The sequence below is a fragment of the Triturus cristatus genome, chromosome 8 (assembly GCF_964204655.1).
Source record: "Triturus cristatus chromosome 8, aTriCri1.1, whole genome shotgun sequence".
Taxonomy (NCBI): Eukaryota; Metazoa; Chordata; class Amphibia; order Caudata; family Salamandridae; genus Triturus; species Triturus cristatus.
The window spans coordinates 1,123,665,721-1,123,687,149 of NC_140591.1; the positions used below are offsets into that span (position 1 = coordinate 1,123,665,721).

The 21,429-nt window shown below is 43.2% G+C and overlaps 1 protein-coding gene across 2 annotated transcripts in view; it reads right to left on the minus strand.

Moving 5' to 3' along the window:
* Nucleotides 1-21,429, minus strand: part of LOC146805479 (interleukin-1 receptor type 1-like) — a 242,574-nt gene that overhangs the window by 183,360 nt on the left and 37,785 nt on the right. Inside the window, exon 3 of one of the 2 annotated variants that reach the window (XM_085622740.1) lies at nucleotides 4,488-4,743. The exons of the other annotated variant lie outside the window; for it this stretch is intronic. Coding sequence (XP_085478866.1) covers nucleotides 4,488-4,743 — 256 coding nt within the window. The remainder of the gene's footprint in view (nucleotides 1-4,487; nucleotides 4,744-21,429) is intronic. 2 annotated transcript variants of the gene reach the window in all.

The window sequence follows — 21,429 nt, forward strand, 5'->3', positions numbered from 1 at the left end:
GTACATACATATCACTGGAGCCAAAGGTGGAAGTGGGTGGAGTCAGGAAAGTTGGTGGTGGCCTCCCATGAAAACATTTGAGCACTGGCACTTACTTTTTTTTTTTTTTTTACAAATTAAGCACTGGAATTAGGTTGCATGATAGGTCATTGAAGATGGGCAATCAGTACAATGCGGAATTTTCAATCCGGTATAGTAAGGCGTGTTCAGTTAGCCTGAAAATCCAAGGTAGATAAATCCTTAAGAATTATTAAACGAGTAAAACATCCAGTAACTGGAGAAGTTTTTCGTAGGAAGCATCTCTTTGGAAGTTGGCAGAAATCAACTAAGACAGAAAGGATATCTGGTAATTTTGAAGGGGTATCAAATAGTGCTAGGCTGTGTTGGAAGAAACTCAGAAGGTAATTAAGGAAGGCTGGGCAAAGATTGAAAGATCGTCAAATGGGTTCAGTACTTAAAAGTTATGATGGGATTATACATTTAAGGAAGTTTTTCCTATATACAATCTGTGCCCCCAAGTATTCTGAAAACGATTGGTTAAAGATTTTGAAGAAGCTTCCAAAATATGGTTTTAAAAAGACTTGTGGATTATGTATTATGGAAAATTGCAACAAAGTTGGGATTCTCCAGACAGGTCTGAAAGATTAAGGACAATTGATCTCTAATGGGGTGCATGCCTGAACATGATTTTTTGGACAATTTAATGGAAAATGATCAACTCCTGTCTTGGAGCTCTTGCAAAAAGCTATCTCTGGGAAACCCCCCAGAGTTGAACATTTCCAAATAATTTCCTACATTTCTTTCGAACAAGTGGAATTAAATGCCAAACTAAAACTAACTTCAAGACAATGTCAAGTCTTCTGTTCTCATCCAAAAGGAAGTACCCAGATGGCATGTATATTTTTGTTTGTAAGAAACAAGGATACCTTTGAAAAAAATGGTCAATGCTGGATGCACACAACAAATGGTAAGCATTAATGAATATGATTTTTAAATTTATTCAGCCGGCTACACTATCTTTTTTTTACGTTTAATGGGTTGTTCCGGGTGTCCTAGACATTTTCAAAATTTCAATGTACAACTACAAGTAAATGCCAGAACTGTGATATCCCAGAAGAAAACAATGGTCATATGTTTGTATACTGTCCAGTTTTGGACCCCTTTTGGGGTAGCAGAAGAACAATTGTGTCTAGTATCATATAGCAATATAGGAATGTAGGTGAAGCAATTGTAATTTTTGATGATCTACTGGATGCTCTTAAGACAAGATGTTTTGTGAAAAGTGGACTGTCTCCAGTGCTTCTGAAATATGAGAATAGTTAGATCAGTGATCTACGTTAATTGGATGGAATTTAAGAGTCTGGTAGAAAGGAGCTAAGTTGGGAGTTCTTCACAAACACTGGTTGCGCACAGAAACCTAAGTAACCATTCAATAATTTTATCCACTCAAATGTCTTGTGAATATGTTGTGATGTGCTCCCTACAAAGAAGCAAATTGGGTTTCAGATGTGATGTCTTCCCACTCGTCAAGGGTGGCAAGCTCTATATAAATGCAATTACAACAGCTGGCAAAGTGTGCAGGTCTGCCAAGACTGTACATCGAAGGCTGATACGAGGACTAAAAGAAAAATTGGATAAAGCCCATATTAATGGCCAAGTTGGCATGAATTACATAAAATCATGTATGCACTGTAGTGAGATAGAAAGGAGGATCAAACATTTATAGACAAGCGGTACAGACACAATAAACTACAGAGAAGTGGAAGCGAACCCACAGTGATAATCATCATCACTGACTTGAGACACAACAAAAATATTACTTACTAACCCTGGGCTCAGTACTACGCTAAGCTCGCGGAGCGTGTGTAGTTTGCGCCACTACGCAAATTGCACGTAGTACAGTGCAAAAACGCGTAGCGGGCATTTTTTGCTTGCTCGCGGTCCTCAACGTCAAGTTAGCAACCGCGAACAAGCAAAATCAACATCCCAGCGAGACTTTTTCCTCATTCGCAATCAGCAACATCAAGTTGCCGATTGAGAGCGTGGAAAATAAACCTCCCAGCCAGATTCTTAACGCGGGGAGGTCAGGTTTCTCATTGTGAGTGGTCACGTATGCTCGCGACCACTCGTGATGAGAAACTACCAGTCCGCGTTGAGAAAGCTGCTGCTCGAGTACAAATCTACTCGAGCGGCAGAAAACGACTGCTTGCACTGTGCAATATGCAGTTTGCAATGACTGCACAGTGCGGACAAGCATCCAGCACTGTGCAATCAGTGCGAACAGCATTTCCCTACCGCACTACGCAGTTCGCGTAGCTACGCATAGCGTGCGAATTGCACTTCACATAGCTACGCATAGCACTACTACGCAAACTACGCCCAGGGTTATTACTGATCATGTAATCATATGTACATGCAGTGGCGGCTCGCCGAGGGAGTGCTGCGGGGCAGTGAGGCGGGGTAGGGTAGGGTCAGGTTGGGGGGTAGTGGACTCAGACTTACGACGGACAGACCTCCCTCCGAGTTCTGTGCGTCGTATGTCAGAGTCCCCTACACCCTAACCCTGCCCCTCTCCCGCCTCCCCACTCCGCAACACTCCCTTGGCGAGCCGCCACTGTGTAAATAGCATATAGTGCTGTAGATTCTCATGCTCTGCATATTACTGTAATCTAGTGTTGGGTCTCTGCAAGTTGTTTTCTATGAAGAAGTCTTACAAGTCACAATGTGGGATGTGATTACTCCCTTAGTAGATAATTAGCATGGACACTACTTTTTCTTCGATGGTTTTTCACATAGGGGGTGAGAACATGTATGAAGTGTTAAGTAAGAGTAGCATGGTGCACTGTGTAGTGTACACTAGGTAATAAAAGAGAAGATCGGCCATCCACACAAACTTCTGGTGTGGAGGGTGAGCGTATTTGTATATATAGCACCACATGCTACAAACAGATGCTTACAGGGTAACAAATTCTGTCTGGCGCATATGTAGCTTTAGATACACATGCTTTACATAGATTCAAAAGCAGTACACTTCCCAAGCGATGGCTAGTGCATGGATGATGCAGATGTCTGGAACAATACTCTTTGGCCAACAAATACCTGCTGGTGGGCTAGGATTTCCAATGCAAAAAGAACTATTGATGGACAGAATGCAGAACAATGTCATACATTCACCCCAGTACAGAGATCTGGGCCTAAATCCACCGTTTTTTTTCCTCACCATGCCATTCCAGTTTGGACCCAGCCATATGCAAATCAGTCTTGACCCTGTGCCCCATGGGAACAGTCCAGCCCGAACTGCCAGGCCAGGTCCTCCCTGGACTGGAAACAAGCATCCTAGGACCGGTTTCGGGGTTTCACCCCTCTTCAGCCAGGATAGCTTGATTCCAGTGGCATGGAGAGCTAGGCTTCCCAAACAGTACAGCTTGGTAAAGGTGTGGGGAGTTGACCAGATGATAGCTTTGCAGATGTTACTCAAACTCAGCCACTACAGGAGGAAAGGGGATTAAAGACTATGGGGTAGAAGGAATAGCACTTTGCTCTCAGGGACCCCCAGGAATTTGGACAGTTATGAAAACCACTGTCACAAATACCCTGGTTCTCAGTTGGAGCCCCCTCACAAGAGATGGTTCAGGGTTAAAGCCTACTTGTATGCCTCCTCTTAGTGAAAGGAAAGGCTAGTAAACCCTAGGGAGTTGGGAGGAGTCAGACCCTATGCCAAGGAGGCCTGAACACAGTTTCCTGTTGTCAAGCAGGCTTTTCTTTCCCAATCGATCTGGGGACGGGCAAGGCTGTTCTCTCTATGGGAATCAGGTGCAGTCAGGCCCGACGCCTGGAGGCCTGCTCTTAACATGCACTATTCCTAGTTTCTAGCAATCTTTCCCCTTCCCAAAAGCCTGCAGATGCAGTCTTCCCCACAAATCTACCCACCAGGTGAAGGGGACAATTAGGGTTAGGGTAAGGAACTTGGCTCTGTGGTGTGGGTTATACATTTTGAAATCTCTGGCTCTACTGGGATTTCCAACATGGGAAGTGGTCTACCTCCCAAATGTGTCTCTGGGAGCAGAACCTCTGAGGAAAGACATTTGTAGTTGGGGAGTCATGGCCTTATCCCAAGTACACTCCTGCCATTTTACTTCCCTGGTGGTCAACTTATTTGGATTCCTGGTGAGAGTGGCAGTCTGCCATAATTCCAGAGCAGAAATGGATTCAAAAGTCAATGGAGGAACGTTACAGTACCCAGAGCAGCCACTGACAACATATTTTCGCATCCAGCAACAGTATTACCCAGATTGGTCATGAATATGAGGTGCAATCCCCCAGGGTTCTATTAGGAGCGCTTCCGCTACACGCATGGGGAGACTGTTGAGGAAGCTACTGGTGAGGTCACATGCTTAGCACTACAGAGGTGGAGGTAGCACTAGTGAGGTTCATACATTGATGCACATAATGATTTACCCAACACCTCAATAATCACCCGCACTTACCTTTTCACACATGCATAAAATCCAGCATCCTCTGACTTTGCAGGGAAAAATCCAACTGTCTTCTCCACCACACAAATCCTAGAAAGACTGTCTGTAGTTATAGATATATTGCTATCTTTCTTGAACCAGGTAAAGTTGTAGGCCACATCAGTATCCTCAGAATTCAGCAAGCTACATTGAGGGCAGTCCAAAAAAACTGGCTCGCCTTCCAACACGAACGTTCGTTCAAACTCAATACCACAGTCTTCACATTGCTCTACACATAAACGAGAAACAAGTGTTATAAAAAGTATCACACAGATGTAGGAAGGTATAAGTAAAGTCAGCACACCCACAAGCTCTCACATGCAGCACTTTCACAACAGCAATAAACATTCCTGAACTGTCAGCCTTTAGTAGTGAGAGGTTGTACAATGTTTTTTTTTTAATGTAACATTCTGTGTGCTTGATGGTAACCATACAAATGTCATAATTCTTCATAAGGGTACCCTACTAAACAGAAGTAAAAATACTAAGTAATTAAAGGCAAGAGGTCTGCTTTTATGTGTGAAAAAACATTTATTAACGTGTGTGTGTGTGTGAGAAAGGATGGATGTTGGAGGACTGATGACTAAGTAGATGACTAAACAGAAGTGCTAAAAGATGGATGAATGAGTGATATTTTTAGAGGTAACTAAATAAGAATAAGTATGAATGGGAGGATTAGTGTGAGAACATTCCATCACCCATATGTTACCTCCAGTCCTAGGCACACACTATGTGCAGTGGCATAACAATGACGGGAGGCCCTAGCGCGAGTAAAGCGCATAGGGCCTGGGCCCAGGTAAATAAAGTACAGCAATAATCCAGATTCCGTGGGCCCCTTCAGGCCTCCGTGCCCTGGTGCCATTGCACCTGCTTCACTATTGATCGCTTCCCCTCTGACTAAGCGCAAGGAGAGCCAAGGGTGGGTGCACTATCATAGGACACCCCCACTCTCCTATGGCAGTAACTAACAGCACTTCATTTAACATTCTGTAAAACAAACTACATGTAATTGCTCCTCATCTGGCTGTAATTATCGTTCTTTATGTTGGAGTTACGGACTATAAAAACAATTGCAAAAACAAATGTTGATTTAAAGTACGTGCTGACAGATACTGACCACGGATTGGCATCCACGCTTTAAAGCCCTGTGTTTTCAGGGCTTGAAAAATCATTAAAATGTTACAAGACCTGCAGGTCTAGTAACTTTAATAATATGCTCAACCTAACTGTAATGTACTTGAGCCGTGAACTGGTCTCAAATTGTGTGATCCTAGGCAAACATTCTGTCTTATGGAGTCACCTTTTTCTTAATTATCACATAAGAGAGCACCTTCAAATATGCAAGTTCACTATTTCTGCTGTACAAAAAAAAAACTATTTACTAGATTAAATGTTTGCTCCATGTAAAACAAGAATTGAATATATATATATATATATATATATATATATATATATATGGTACACATGATCCCTGGCTTGCCTCTTCGTTCACAAATGGCATTGTCATCTGGGCAGGAGCAGTAATAATTCCCAGTTCATGTTTAAAAACTTACTTTTCATAAATACATTACCAAAGCATGATATGGTAGTGTCATTTACAGATAGCATACTTTTAATTGAAATGGCCACAAAACGTTCCCGATAACATGTAGTTTTACTGATAATTGCACATAAACAATGTTTGTAAACTGGGTTTCAGTAAACATTTAAAATTTGCACATCAGAAGAAGTGTTCTAATTTGTTTAGATCCACTAAAAATATTTTTTTCAACACAGAATTACAAAGCTATTTCAGTCTGACATCTTACTACAGTCTTTCATTTAACATGCTTTGCACAGTTCAATGGTCACAAAGTTCATTTTACAAAATCCTCTAACTTCAGTCAGAGAGATAAATAAATGTAGGAAGGCAAACTGACTAATGATCTTGGTCTCTGAAAGCCAGCAAATGTGCCAAGATAACAAGATTTAAAGGCATTTTTATTGCCATTTCACTTTGTGGACAATTAGGATGCCTTTAAATCTTGTTATCTTGTCACATGTGCTCTGCTTTCAGAGGCAGAGGTAAAAAAATCAGTTTATCTTCCTACATTTTCCTTTTGTTCTGTCACTTAAGTAAGGGGATTTTTTAGCTCGCCAGAAAGAGCGAGTGGTCCCTAACAAGTGGATTTTTTCGAGCCTTGGTTTTGGCAATATGTTTTAAATGGAGTTCAACAGCCAGACGTCTCCATCGCCACCAGCACTGAAACCAGCCCCCCTCGCACCAAAACAAGACTCCACCCTTCCAGCCTCACAGGGAAATGCTTAGCGCCCAACAAGGCCATTCCATGCCAGCTAAATGGGGTGGGGCTTTATAGAGTAACCAATCCCTAAACAAGAGGTATGACATTCTTGTCTTGAGTAAGAGTGTGACTTGTAATTCTTACATGAACTCTTTCCCAACAAAAAACAACTGATATGAGCATGAAACAAAATATCTAATTAACACTTTTAAAAGCACAAGTATTCTTGGCAATAAGAAATTTAGGGCTTAAAATGGCCACTGCTCATGTTTATCTGGTCCTTTCAGATTTCTTTCTGTACATGCTCGAAATTTTAGACACATTAATACACTTGGCCAGTAAAGATGAAATTCCATATGCAAGAAGCACAAGTACAAATAACTAACTTTTGGCTAATAGGCACATAGCAAATGAGACCAGAGCAGAGAGACATTTAGGGTTTCTAGAGGAGTATGGCATTTTTAGGTGGAGCCTGGCCAGCGTATGTGCTGCTCTGCGAGGCATGCTGCATTCAGGTAGGGACTTGAAGCTCCACCCAATCTCCACCCATATTTTTCATTGGCTTGTGCCATTGTCCACTGTAGATTGTGGCTGTTCATTGGTCAATAGGCTTAGTAGTCCCTCCTTAGTACTGCCTTGTCTCATTTTGTAACCTACCAAGGCGACACCTTTACGCGCGTTGCTAGATTTGAATTACAGCCTACAAGCACTATTTTCTCAAACAGCTTTGTCCTGCCTGCTGTTGCAGGACACGCGCTCTCTAAAAGCGTTTTTAAAATTGTTATAGCATGGGCGCCCAACGCATTTTCAATGCAATAGGTCTCGCTCTTGCGAGAATTTAAGCTATTGGCATTGTAAATGACTATGCCTTTTATCTGTTTTAAAACCAACACAGAAATAAAAAGGCATTGTCATTTACAATGACAATAGTTAAAACTCTCGTAAATGCGAGACCTATTTCATTGCAAATGCTGGTTTTTAATTTACTCTGTCAAACAACATCTGTCCATACCAATATACATGAAAAGGGTTGCTTGCACGCTTGTGGCACTGCCTCTGCATCAACCTTGGGGACCCCAAAAAAGAGACACAAGCAGGATGGCGCGAGTAAAATTGCTTTATGTACAGATATGGCCAAGATTAAAAGGCACGCATTGCGGTTTGCCCAGGAAAGCAAACATTTAGGAAGTACAAAGCATTTTCAGGTCTCACCTAGACATCATGTGTCCAGACTCATTAGGACCTTTTGTTTTCTATTAGTGGACTCGGAGTCCGCCCATTGCTTACTATTGGTTGGCTTAGTTATCACACTCATTGGCTTGCGTCATATTTGTAAGCAGCCTTAGGCTTAATTTCTGTCTGTCTGTCTCTACCATGGAATACGGCCACATTATGTCATTTCACTGATCATCTATGTAGATGCTACTTTCTTTGTTTTTAAGCACTTTACTAATCATTTTAAGCTGGCTTCCTTGTGTATATCTCCTCCCTCTGCTGTCCATCTTCTAGCCATCACCTGCCCTTCCTCTGTCCTTCCATTGTTGTCGGAGTTGGTTGCCCCACGCACCCTCCCGCCATTGTGCTCATTCTTGCTTGCCTAGTACACACAAAAAGAAGGGGTGAGGGTACGGACTCACCTACTCCAAACCCCCTATCAATACTTAATACACCAGAAGGAGTAGGGAGTAATAAAACTTTTATATCTTGTGGTGGCATGTGCTAATACTGCCCTCACTCACACAAATGTGTGACATGCTTCATCATAGGGCTGCTTACAATACACCCCAGTGTAGCCACACGTGGGGTGGAGCAATACGGTGGGGGAAGACAATACAACACAGAGAAAAACAATTTGTTTCACAGTGACTGGGAACGACGGTAGCAAGTTAAAACTAGCTCGGAAGTGTTGCTGTGCCTCAGACTTTATTCCTGGACCCTCCGGCCAGGGTTAAAAACGTGAAGGATGGTGGTGACTGGGAGATGCTATGTGCTCCTAAAAACCCTCCTTTACTGCCAGGTGGTTGACCGGTTTGGGCCATGTGTGTGTGCCCCACGTGTAGGGTCACGCCGGCCTTCCTCGGGACTCTACCTGTCCCAGTATATTCGTGCTCTCACCTCCAGTTGAGATAAGTGTGTGTCTTAAAAGCCAATTCTTCCATGTCAAGGAAGTTCCTCTATCAAGTAGTAGGATTACTAAAAAGGAAAAAGGGGGGGGGGACACCAGAATAATGTAAGAGTGAAGAGAAGAAACAATCTGTTAGGAGTAATCTCCTCTTCAGTACATAATACGCTATGTGTATTGTGGTTAGTCTACACATAAATACACTTGGGTGCATCATTCATCTCCACAAGAAATCAATAGTGCCTAATCCTCTTAGGTTCACATGTGTGCGGAATAACGAGGTTACTGCTAGCCCCCCCCCCAACAGTCCTCCCCCTTTGCCTATGTTGCTTGCTCCCATCTGGTCTCCCTCTTTCCACTGCTGCCCATGTTGCCTACCCCATTTGTCTGTTGACCATCTTGCTTGACCCACCTGCCCGCTACTTTCATTGTTGCCAGAGTTGCTTGCCACCACATACCCCCTCCTTCTGTTGCTACTGGTATCATTTGCCTCCACCTGCCACCCCTTTCATTGTTGCACATGTTGCTTTCCCCCAACTGCTCTCCCTCCTGATGCAGTCTGTGTTGCTTTCCCCTCCCACCTGTCTACCCTCCCACTTTTGTCCGTGCTGCCCCACCACTCGCCATAGCAAAACAAAATAGACTCAGTCAGTGCTGGTGGTATAATAGTGCTTCCCCCTCACCCTTAATGTTACCTCCATCCTCCCTCTGTGTTGCATCCTACACCACTCTTCCTCCCGCCAGTGTTACTGCCGGTATTGCTTGCCTGACCTATCCCCATTCTGTTGTCCGCGTTGATTGCTCCTCTCACATATGCACCCTCCCGATGTGGTCCATGTTGCTCCACACCAGCCATAAAAAAGCGCAATGACGTGGACACCAATGGCCAAGATATAGTGTCACCCCTCCGCCATCTGCACTTTGTGTCACCTCCCCACACCTTCCATGTTGCCTCCCTCCAGCAATTAAAAAAAGAATAAGCGCCATCATGTGGCCAGCACTGACCACATTAGAGCATTGTATTTTTTTTTATTTTTACTTTTAGTTTTCAGTCATCTTGTACACCAGCCACACTGTGTACAACATGGCTAAACCATTAGCAAGCCAATACCTCGTGTAGGCGCGATCTATTGGTTTTGCAAACGCTGGTTCTTTATTTTGGATGGACGAGTGCCAATGCACGGCTTCCAGGACGTTGGGAATCAACTCCATCTGCAATGCACTAACCACTTTTTAGCATTGTGTGGTGCAGCGCAAAACTGCCCACTCTTTACGAGACACTATAATCATAATGAGAATGATACCCGACACAAGAAATGAACATGCACCTTGCCCACAAGTCTTATGTGACAATGATTTAGGCTAAGAAAAATGTATGCTATAAACACAATTACAAAATGCTCTTACTAAAGAAACGTTTCCAATGCTCAATTTAAGAACCATCCTCTATTCCACAGAAATGCTTTTGATATAGACGATTTAGAGATACTGGGACATTCTGGAATAGTTCCAGTCTGCACCATGTGAAACCGATGGACAATGGACATTTTTTGGGATGTTACAACTAAAGGGGTTTTGCCTATGGATTTTATAGCTTATACTCTACCATTTGCCGAGAAATAGAGAAGAACTTTTTTTCCCATGGTTTGCAGCAGAACTCTTTTGCCTGGAATCTTGTGGACTTGCTTACTGAGCCCCTTCTACAGCTTCATGCAGAATTCCCTTTGAACCCTTTGTAGACCCCTCTCATGATTTCCAACCAAACCTTGAATGGACTTGAGAGGTTTAGACATCAATGACTCCTTTGGACTTTACCTTAAGTGTGGCTTAGAGTGACACTTATTTCCGACCACCTGAAGACACTTCACCGAGCTTCCGAGATGCTAATGCTCGTTACTCCATATTTGCACTTGTTTCCCCGATGGAAAGCTTTGATTTCTGAAAATCTTTAAATAACTGATCCATTCCACCCCTTTGGGTTGCGCTTGGGATAATTAGATTACTAATGTATAGACGAGATAACTAAAGATTGTTTTCAGAGCATCAGATATTGGTGGTGTTAGCTTGTATTGCACTGACGAACTGATTGTCTGCTTTATATTGGTCTAAATTTCTTTTGGAGACTTGGTCTCCCTGTTGCAATTTTGTATTTCTATAGCATTGTCTTAGGAGTGATCTATTTAAATTGGAGTACTAACTTGCAATAAACACCGTTGAACCTGGCTACGGATTGCTGGTCTCATTGTGTAGTCAAATGGGTTGCACTGTTTAAGTGTAGGTACACTGCTAACTCCCTTTCCCCAGAGTGCACACAAGTAAAATTAATCAGAGGACCAATATTAAGTGAGGGTCCAGAAAATGCTGGCTCATGGGCAACGCCAAAAAAAAACACTCTAGTATGCCAGAATGAATTGATGGGCAAAGGCTGTTAAGTACACAGATTATCATGGATTAAAAAATATTTCAAACTGCACTCAGGAGAATTTTGTGGTTATTATTGCACTCATTCTGCAGAAAAAAGACTACTGATTCAATGTATAAACACGGCATACACTATTAGTAAGCTGTTGGACTTGACCCTTTTTGCAGGGTCGTCCCCAAACTTTTAGCCTTTCTCCTAGCCTTTTTTCTGACATGGTGTTGGTGGTTTTAGGACTCTGGGCACTTTAGCACTGCTGTCCAGTGTAAAGTGTGTGTGCTCTCGGTGATAAACATAGTAAGATTGGTCTACACCTGTTTGGCCTATTTAATTTACCTGTCAGTCACTTGTGAAGTGGTATCTCATATACCCAGGGCTGGTACCTTAAATGCTACTGGTGGGCTTGCTGCGCTGATTGTGTCACCCACCAAAGTAGCCTTGAAAACCTATCTCAGGCCTCTGCCATTGTAGGGCCTGTGCGCGCAGTGCCACTGCAGCTGTGACGTGGCACCTAAAGTGTGTGCCATGTCTGTGACCCCCCCCTTTTACTGCATGTCAGTCACCCCTAAGGAAGGCCCTAGCGAGCCCTATGGGCAGGGTGCATTGTAGGTAAAAGATAGGACATGTACCTTAAGTGTGTGGCATGTCCTGGTAGTGACAAACAGCCATTTTGGTTTTTCACACCTGTGGGGCTGCCCTCCCATAGGAATGCATTGGGGATTCCCTGATAAGGGTTTCAGTGGTAATTCCTGATATGAGAGGCGCAGCGTGGTCAAGTTTAGTATGTTTGGAATAGTGATAATAAATGCTGTGCAATGGTGTGCGCAGATTTATTATAACTATTTTAGAAATGCCACTTTCAGAAGTTGGCATTTCTGTGTGCTATGTGTCTGCCTGCCTGATGTGAATTGCATGTCTGGCTTTTGAGTGACAGGGGCTGGTGAGGTGTGTGTGTGTGGCTCCAGGAGGGGCAGTGTGAGTCAGCGCTAGGCTGAATGGGACATCTGCATTTGGAGTAGTGGGAGGAGAAGTCCCTGGTCCCTGAATAGAATTGTGCCTGCCCTAGAGAATGCTGGCTCCACCCCCCTTTGGTGTGTCTGATGACAAGCCCCCACCTAACAATGGAGAAGAGGAGCCCTGTCAACAGTGTTCCAAATCCTCCATGAACCAGTTGCATCGGGTTCCCCCAAAGCCCTGTCCTGCAGACAAAGGAAAAAGGTGATATAAATATAGGGGCTGTGACCCCATGTTTGGTGTGCTGTTCCTGACTTTGCTGGGGCTTGCTGCTGATGGGGGCCCAGGAGGAACTGCCACAAGGGCTTGCCTCCCTGCTGGAGGGCCCTGTGTGCTGGCCTCCCTGGGCCTCACTATGCCCCAGGGACCTAAGGACTTTGGTTGCCTCTAGCACCTGGTGAGCCCTATATTTTATTCTTCTCAGGAGAGAGGAGCCTTTATTTTGTGGCATCTGCAGCGCTGGGCTGCAACGTGATCACTGTGCTTTATTTCTTTATTTCCCAAAAAGGAGGAGAGCAGGGGCTTCGCAGCGCGGAGCTGCAGCCCTGTTAGAGGGAATTCCGACGTGGGGATTCCCCCGCATTTTGTGCCTTTTCGGCGGGAGCCCACGCCGCATTGTGATGCTTAGCGGGAGCTTACCCCGCTTTATGAAGATTTAAAATGGCGGTAGCCCACCCCGCGTAATTGTGCCTTCTGCGGGTGCCCACCCCGCGTCCTGCTGCCGATAATCACCGCCGCGGCCCGATCGAAACCGGAAGTCAGGCACCTCCGCTTGACAGTGGGCGGGGCCACGAGCAGGAGCCCGCCGGAGGGAAGGAGAAGTGCTGCGGCGGGTCAGCGGGGCTCTCATGGCGAAGGGAGAGCCCCGCGTGTTGCTGCGCTGACCGAGGGAGTCCAGCAAAGGAGAGAGAGTCCCTGAGGAGTGGGGGCTCTCCTGAGTATGCCACCCAGGACCAGAGTCCCCAACCAAACTGCCCGGTGAGTGGGGGCCGGGTTGATGCCCCTGAGTCACTGCGAGTGCCAGTCTTTTTGTTATTGCAGCTGCACCGAAATTGCGGGCAGCTGCAGCAAAGGGGCACTTTTGTTTTCTAAGAGTCCCGGAGTGGGGCTCAGATGGCACGTGTAGTGCCCGTGCCATTTTTCCAAAATTGGGGGCCAATTTGTTTGAGAGCCCCAGTGGGGGCCCAGAGGGCACAGCCATGCCAGGGCCCCTTTACTTTGGGAACAGCTGCGCTGCACAAGCACGGGCAGCTGCAACGTTTGGCGGCAATTTATTATAGAAGTTCCTGAGTGGGACAGGAGGGGTACAGTCGTGCAAGGGCCTTTATTTGATTTCCAGCTGCGCCGCACCAGCACGGGCAGCTGCAACGTTTTAGCATATTGTTTTAGAGAGTCCCAGTGGGGACCCACCCAGAGGGCACAGGGATTGCCAATGCCTACACTACAGTGATGATCACAGCTGCACAGCAATTAGTGGCAGCTGCAACGTTTAGGCATGCGCAATTTGGGATTCTGCTGCATTGGCAGCCAGCCCTGACATTTGGGACATAGGGCATTTGAGGCCTCTGAGAAGGCCAGTTGGCCTGGGGGTCAGTTGTAGGTTGGTAGGGCGCAGGGCCCTACTGTGATTTATGTATGTATGGTAATGCCAATGTGATTCAGGCGTAATATGGTTTAGGCCTAATGAGCTGCATAAGGTGTTTTTATGCTTGTGATGCCTATGACATAATGTGTTTATGTTTAGGATGTTTATGCATAATGTGTTTATGCAGGTGAGGCCTAATGCGTAATTTGTTTATGCTAATGAGGTGTGGGCCAAATGGGAGTTATTGCCTAATGTCATGCTATGATATTTTAGGATGGTCTCTAATGCTAATGTGATAATGCTTAGGTCATTATGGTACAGTAGTTACTGGTTGTGTTCTGCATTTACTTACCTGTTCTGATGGTTCTGACCGTGGCCTGATCCTGTATATAATCCCCTGTGAATATTGCTTAGTGCCAGTTGGCACACTGTAAATGTGTGATTATGTTTCTAATGTGTTTATGATCATACAAAGGCTATTTTTTTATATAACCTCGTGTGGAGTTTCTTTTGTAGTGTGCCTAGCGTGTTGCTGCTGTGTGTGTGTGTGTGTGTTGCGCAAACGCTTCACACGTTGCCTCCGAGATAAGCCTGACTACTCATGCCAAGCTACCAAGGGGGTAAGCAGGGGTTATCTTCAGCGTGTAACTCCCTTGCCCTGACTAGAATGGTGGTTTCTGCCTGGCTTTGGTGCAAGCCTTAGCCAACCAGAAATCCCATTTCTAACATAAGCTGACAATTTCTCCGTGCCAAAAGAAGCCCTTCTCATACATTTATTTCAATACTGATCAAAGGACAGAAATAAAGGTCTGAATAGGGACTGTTTTTAGGTCTAGCTTGCAGACAGCTAGAGCCATCAGTTAGAGACCTCATGTTACCAATACATGTACACTAAATGTGCCAACTTCGGAAAAGAAGATATACTACGTGTGGGAGTTAGAATGCAGGTTCAAGAGTAAGATGAGGCCTATGAGTGAGGGGAGGGCCTGTAGGCTCAGAGACCTAAAGGGGCACTGACTGGGGAGTGACCTAGCGAGGGGAGTGCAGTTTCATGCTTTGGCAATCCCAAACCTCTCCAAAAAAGGGAATCCGTCCCTCACAATCCTAAGCTGGTTTCAAAATCTGTAAGGAATTTCTGAAGACCAAAGCCTCCATACAGGAGCTGAAATATATATTGTGTAATAGTTTGCAGCTGATCTCGTGCTCAGTGTGGTATGCCTACTTTAATAGGTGAATTTGTGTGGTGATATTACACGATACATGGTGGCAATGTGCATGTTGGCAGGTCTGTAACACACATATATTACACAAGGTACAGAAGCAGACTGAGCTTTAGCTATTATTCAGCTAATGGCTTTTTGCATTTTTAAAAAGTTGCCACTGGCTGTGTGAATTGCTGTTACAGCTGTGGCATTTTGTAGAAGGTTATATGAAGCTCTTTGTAGTGCTCTGTAATAATCTCTCAGCTGTTCTGCTGGGCCCCCCTGCTGTCTCTTTGCGCCACCTCTGGAAGTGGCTGTTGCCGCTTCACTCCACTGCTGCACGATACCTGGTGTAAGCTCGATTGTATTTTGCCTTTTCCAATACTTCATGAATTTGCTCCACAGGCATTGGCAGGACATTCCAAAATGGACCACCGTAGCTGTGTGCACATATGCAGAAGCCATCTTATAATGGGAGTTTAAAAAAAAAAACATAAGAAACTCCATTAAAAGATGGCTGCCTTGCATGCACCCGCATGTTTTTTTTAAACTCCATTACAAAATGGCCTCCATGCAAATGTGCACATGCACAACAGAAAAAAATAAACTATAGCAAAGAGAACAGTTAGGCACCTGATGGCAAAGGCGAGACCTATTGACTTTGCCAAAACGTGTTCGGATCGGTTGATGCTCAGTATTGACTGGATGTAATCCACTTAAAACAATACTTCTTGTCCATTATAGGCTTGCCTGAAATTGCTATTTTCATGTGATTTGTAAAAATACAACGTTTGGGTCATGCTCTCCCAAAATAGTCCAATGTCTTTATCAATTAGGAGCCCAGCACCACGAGACCTGCCGTTCATGACAGTCACTTCATATTATGTAAATAGACTGCCAATGAGTGCCCAAAACCTAGACTCCTAAATGGGGCACCATGTTGGAATCATTTTCTGAAGGCAGCCTAGACATGCACTAACAATCATTAACCATATAATTGGATTTATAATATATTATTTGTATATACTAAGTTCAACAGGAGTAAATCTATTGAGCATAGAGTATTTTGTTTCAGTGTTCTTATTCCTTCATGTTAAGGCACACTCTGGCTGAATACCTTTTTTAACAGGCAGGAGAATGTTTAGCCGTCTTGTATGCATTATGCTGCCATAAACCAGACGCTGAAAAGTAGCCACCTGCTCTGCTCATACTGTGGCCGAGTAGTAATGGAGCAGGGAACCCTTTGGAAAACAAAGAAGTTGAAAAAAAACATTTCCTCCTTCAATACGCAATATCGTGCTGGAGTAGGATAGCTTAGAGAAGATTATATCAAGAGCTTTTCTTTTTAAACTGGGGTCAAGGAGTCTCCAAGGAAATACGATAAAGTGAATTGTACAAGGATACTCAGCATCCCCCATACCAATGTCTCAATCTGACTTCAATGAAAGCACATACAGCATTTATTGCATTCATTAACAGATGTCCCCGAGGTATTCTGTGACTTAAAACCACTTCCACAGTTTCACTCTAGTCATTGGTGGATTTTTCTCTCATCAATGAACCTGTGATCTGACATGGAGTGATCTGGTTACCTTCCCATCAAGTCTCATGCTGTAGAGTGAAGATCTCAAATGGGCTTGGGTAAGAGGGTAAAATGTGCATGGAATCTGCTTTGGATTCCTTCAAGAGGCAAGAGCGATTGTATATTTCAAGGTTTCAGGGACTAAATGCCAGTGAAGGGAAGCAGTAGAAATAGAGTGATGTGAGGGGCTGGAAAAGGCTTTACTTACAAATTAGCGGGAGGATTGGATTTGGGTGGCAAACTTAGACGACGTTAACAGAGCAGAAAGAGAAGGTCTTAAACTAGAACGTGGAGTGCATGTGGAGGAGCGTCCAGCTGGAAGGATGCAGAGGCTGTTCTCCATCATCATGCAGGGTTCCGATTGTTTACTGTTTTCAAAGCATGTTTGGAAGCCGTAAAAGGATTTTGATCAGCAAAAGGAGAACTTAAGGAACTCTGGGCTGCTAGTTTGAGAAAGATTTTGATTAAGTCATCAAATTGATTGGTAAACTATTTTAAATTACCTCAGGTCACTGCATACTGCTCTATAATCCTTGCTAAATAAATGAACTTAAATATATGTGGATAAGCAACCCCTTCAATCTGCTGTACCATTTACATATTGTAATAGATGTCTTACTCCTCAAGAGCGCAAGGCGTGGTATGGAAGGAGCCTGCCAGCATGAAGAGGAAGGGAAGGAACCGTGGAAAAACTACACTCCCACAATCTATCACAGACGGGCTTCAAATTCACAAGTACTAGGAAGAGGAGTAAAACATACTTCGTCAGCAGCATCAAAAGAGGCAATCAATCGAGGGAAATATTTAACATCTCCATACATTCCAACCGGAGTTCTTATTTTATAAAGTCCATGTACTACAAAAGAACACTGTGGAAACTACCTTTGTTTCGTTGAATTACAAACAAAATAAATTAAGGGCATGAACAATGAGAATCAGTTATCTTGTTCACTTCTCATTCTGCACACCATTCATTTGGCCTCTTCATTTTCCTCTTTCAGTCTCTAGGAGGATGTAAGTGAGATGAGGAAGCTGGCAGACAATTCATCAAAGCATCCCCAATAAAGTGGTAGTTCAGGGTGTTTCAAACATGCTCCTCCAAAAGGTAGCAATAGCCACCCCAAAAGTCTAGTTAAATGCAGCCCATTTATTATTTTGAACCTAAACAAAATCGTTGATAAGAAGTCCTACTACAGTTTCAGAAACATGTGGATTAACAATACATAGATCACAATAATGGCCAATGAAGACTCAGACCCATGAGGGAGATGGAAACTTCAGTAGCATTCATCAGTGAGAATCTTTTCACCCTAGATAAAGACCGTAACGAAGCACTGATTGTACTGGACCTATGGGCAGCATTTATATTATAGAAGACCACGAGATCAAGCTAAAAGCAGTAGACCTGAATCGCAGATACATCCTTACGCTGGATAATATTGTTCCTCTGCAATGGAAGTCAAGTAAACACAACTGTGTGTTCATCAAGTTCACAAATGGTAATGTTTATGAGTGTGCCTTGGCATTCACACTCATTACGGTTACTTTTCTATAAGTCCCTCCTATACTGGCTTCAGTAATCAAACCCCGCCAACTAAAATATCAAATATGTTCAAACATTAGTGAGTGCCACATCTACTAGGAGAATTGAAAAAAACCAGCATCACAGAACTTTAGGAAATGTCTGTCAGAAGAACTTTGACACCAAGAATGAAATTCTACCACTTGTGGACAAGCGAGGGATACAATCCGATTTGCCTGGCGTTCAGCAGATGTACAGCCTCAATCTGAGCCCAACAATTGAGGGGGGCCACTATCATTGCTTTGGAAGGTTCTAGAATTCATTCACCCTAGCAGAGTACAAAGGGGTGCGAATAAGGCCAATGGCAATTGTGAAATTAGCTCATCCAAAAGTAACTGAAAGATTAGAATTAGAAAGGAGACAATATTGGTCCCTCACTATAAGAAAAGGGCAAGCATGGAACCTGCCCAAAAAGCACGTCATTGGATAACAGCGACGGCCACCATCACATTTAAATTTCTATGCACCACGTTCAAAATATTTTTGGAAGTGGCCTAGAACCGATTTAGAAACGGACTATGCACCCTACGTAAACACAAATGGATGTCCAGTCAACACAACAACATCTGCTAACCTAAGTTCAAAAGGATAAAATACAGAGGTGTATCCTTGGTAGTGCAAGGTCTAAAGCATTAGACGCATTCGCCGGCCGGCTGTGAGGGCACAGTCAAATATTGAGGAAGCTGAATAGTAAGTGTTCAGTCATTAACTGAAAGCTGAAATACAACAAAGTAAGGATTGCCGTTGTCTGATGGGTTGATTCACCAACAGTCATCAGCTGTGCCTCCTGATCACCCAACGTCTCCTCAACACCAATTCTGCTATCAACGATTATTTTTACCAGCAGATTAATGGGCAGCAAGCTTTCTGCAGGTCATTGAATATTTGCCCAATAGCTGCCCTCGTCTCAGAGTATACGTTGCACTTGGCCTAAAAAAGTAAAATCCTTTTATCAGTTTGTCAGGTGTACTGTGTTAATACATTTTTATTTCAAGTGTATATGCTGTACAAACCAATCCTGCTCAAATACTCATTGCCAGTATTCTTTACTGCAGATCAGCTCATCATGTTAATTCATCCATAGTTCATCGCGTCTGTGTCCTCAAATGTAGTGCGGATACTTAATACCCCACTGCAAGCGTTGATCCTTCTCAAAGACTGATATTAGTAAATCAAAGAAGGGCACAGCTTCCAGCAAGAAAATTAAAACGCATGAAATATAACCCCCATATAGAAGGACTTCTGTATGGGGTATTGAGACTTTTTTTATAACATTGTGCAAGGACGTATAATGAACTAATTAAAATATCAGAAAGGAAGTAGCTGTCCTTTCTGCTATTATTCATTATAATACCACTATTTACTCCATAGTGAATAACATAAGCAAGCAACCAAGAAGAACAGCAATATCTGGGTACGTAAGCTTAAAGCGCCTTAAGTCAAAAGGCTAAATAGATTCACTCTGATTTTCAGAAGCCTATCACAAATGTAGCCAAGCATAAGCCACCTGGGACACAATGTCTGAAAAGGTAATGGGCACAACCATGTCATAGACGTGAATACATTTTAAGTTCTTATGAAATGTATTCTCGGAGGCACCCTCTCCAGTGCACGGGCCATTTATTTCTACTAATTGGTAATGGGGTGCATGATCGGCAGTCTATACAACGAGGGTGCACATCAGCGGCAAACCAGGCCTGTGCACCCAGTTCTCAAATTCAGGCCTCAAAGTCTCATCTTATGCCATTACTGCAAGGATGGAATTAGTAGGCATTAGGTGGACAGAGAACAGGACAAAACCTAAAGGCATCCAATTACACCAGTACCATCACACCTACTTAAATAATTCGCCGCTGGAAATTATTTCTATTGGCAGTTACTCATCTGAATTTACAGTGAACAATAATTTTTAATGTAAGTATATTAAAATAGTACCATTTCACTTGCTTCAGTACTATTTCTATGAACCCTGCATTATACATTTCTCTGCTTGTTTTGCAATACTGCGAGTGTCGCATTTACATGAGGGGTTTCAGTTTTATCTTTTCACACATGAACATACTTTGTGGGCCTTCTTCATTGCGAGCATCCTTTCTCCTTACTTTAACCCATTGCAGTTTACAAGTTCAATTTGTTTATTTGCTTTTCATTTAGGTCAAAACACATACATTTTTTTCCAGGAAAAGTACTATTTTTCTTCCTTTTATTTGTTTCCCCATGCATGTGGTAACAGACTTGTGGTTTGGCAAGCAGTTCATGTTTTCAAGCACTGAAAACATTCTGAGAGCTCAAGCTTGCTCTATAAACCTAGTTACCACTGCCACACATAGGTAAATGATAGGACCGCAACAGTTCAAACACAGAACTGTTCACACTTACAATCTTGAACAGGTGTTGGAATATAGGGCAAGAGTAGGAAGTGTTATATTATAGTATATATTTATCGAACACAACTCCTACTTCACAGGTGAAGAGAGCACGCACACAAGGACTGTTGGATTAGGGCTTTTTAGATATATAACATTAAATTGATATGCAAGTTTCAATTTAATTTTGGTGCAATGTATAGACATCCTGAAAAATTAACATAGTAGTTTCAATATTTGCCAAAGAATGAATTCCTTGTTGGCACTAGCATTTATGTGATTTTTAATACCAAAGCACAGAAAGGAATATTGAGTTGCCCTAGTATGGTTAGCTTAAAAGTGGCATTTTCAGAACTGTGATTAAAATCAGACTTCACCGTTAAAGATGGCTTTATTTTTTTTTTTTTTACACCAAACTAGACTTTACAACTTCTTAAAGGTAATTAGATAACTCCAATGTTATCCTAAGGGAGAGGTAGGCCTTGCCGTAGTGAAAAAAAACATTAGGATTTTTTCACTACCAGAACATGTAAAACTTAAAAGTACATGTCCTATTTTTTAAATACACTGCCCTCTGGGGTTTACAGGGCCTACCCTAGGGGTGACATGTATTAAAAAGGAAGGTTAAGGTCAGGCAAAAAGGTTATTTTCGTAGGTCGAAATGGCAGTTTAGAAACTGCACATACAGGCTGCAATGGCAGGTCTGGGTCATGTCTAAAGGCCTACTTAAGTGTGTGGAACAATCAGTGCTGCTGGCCCTC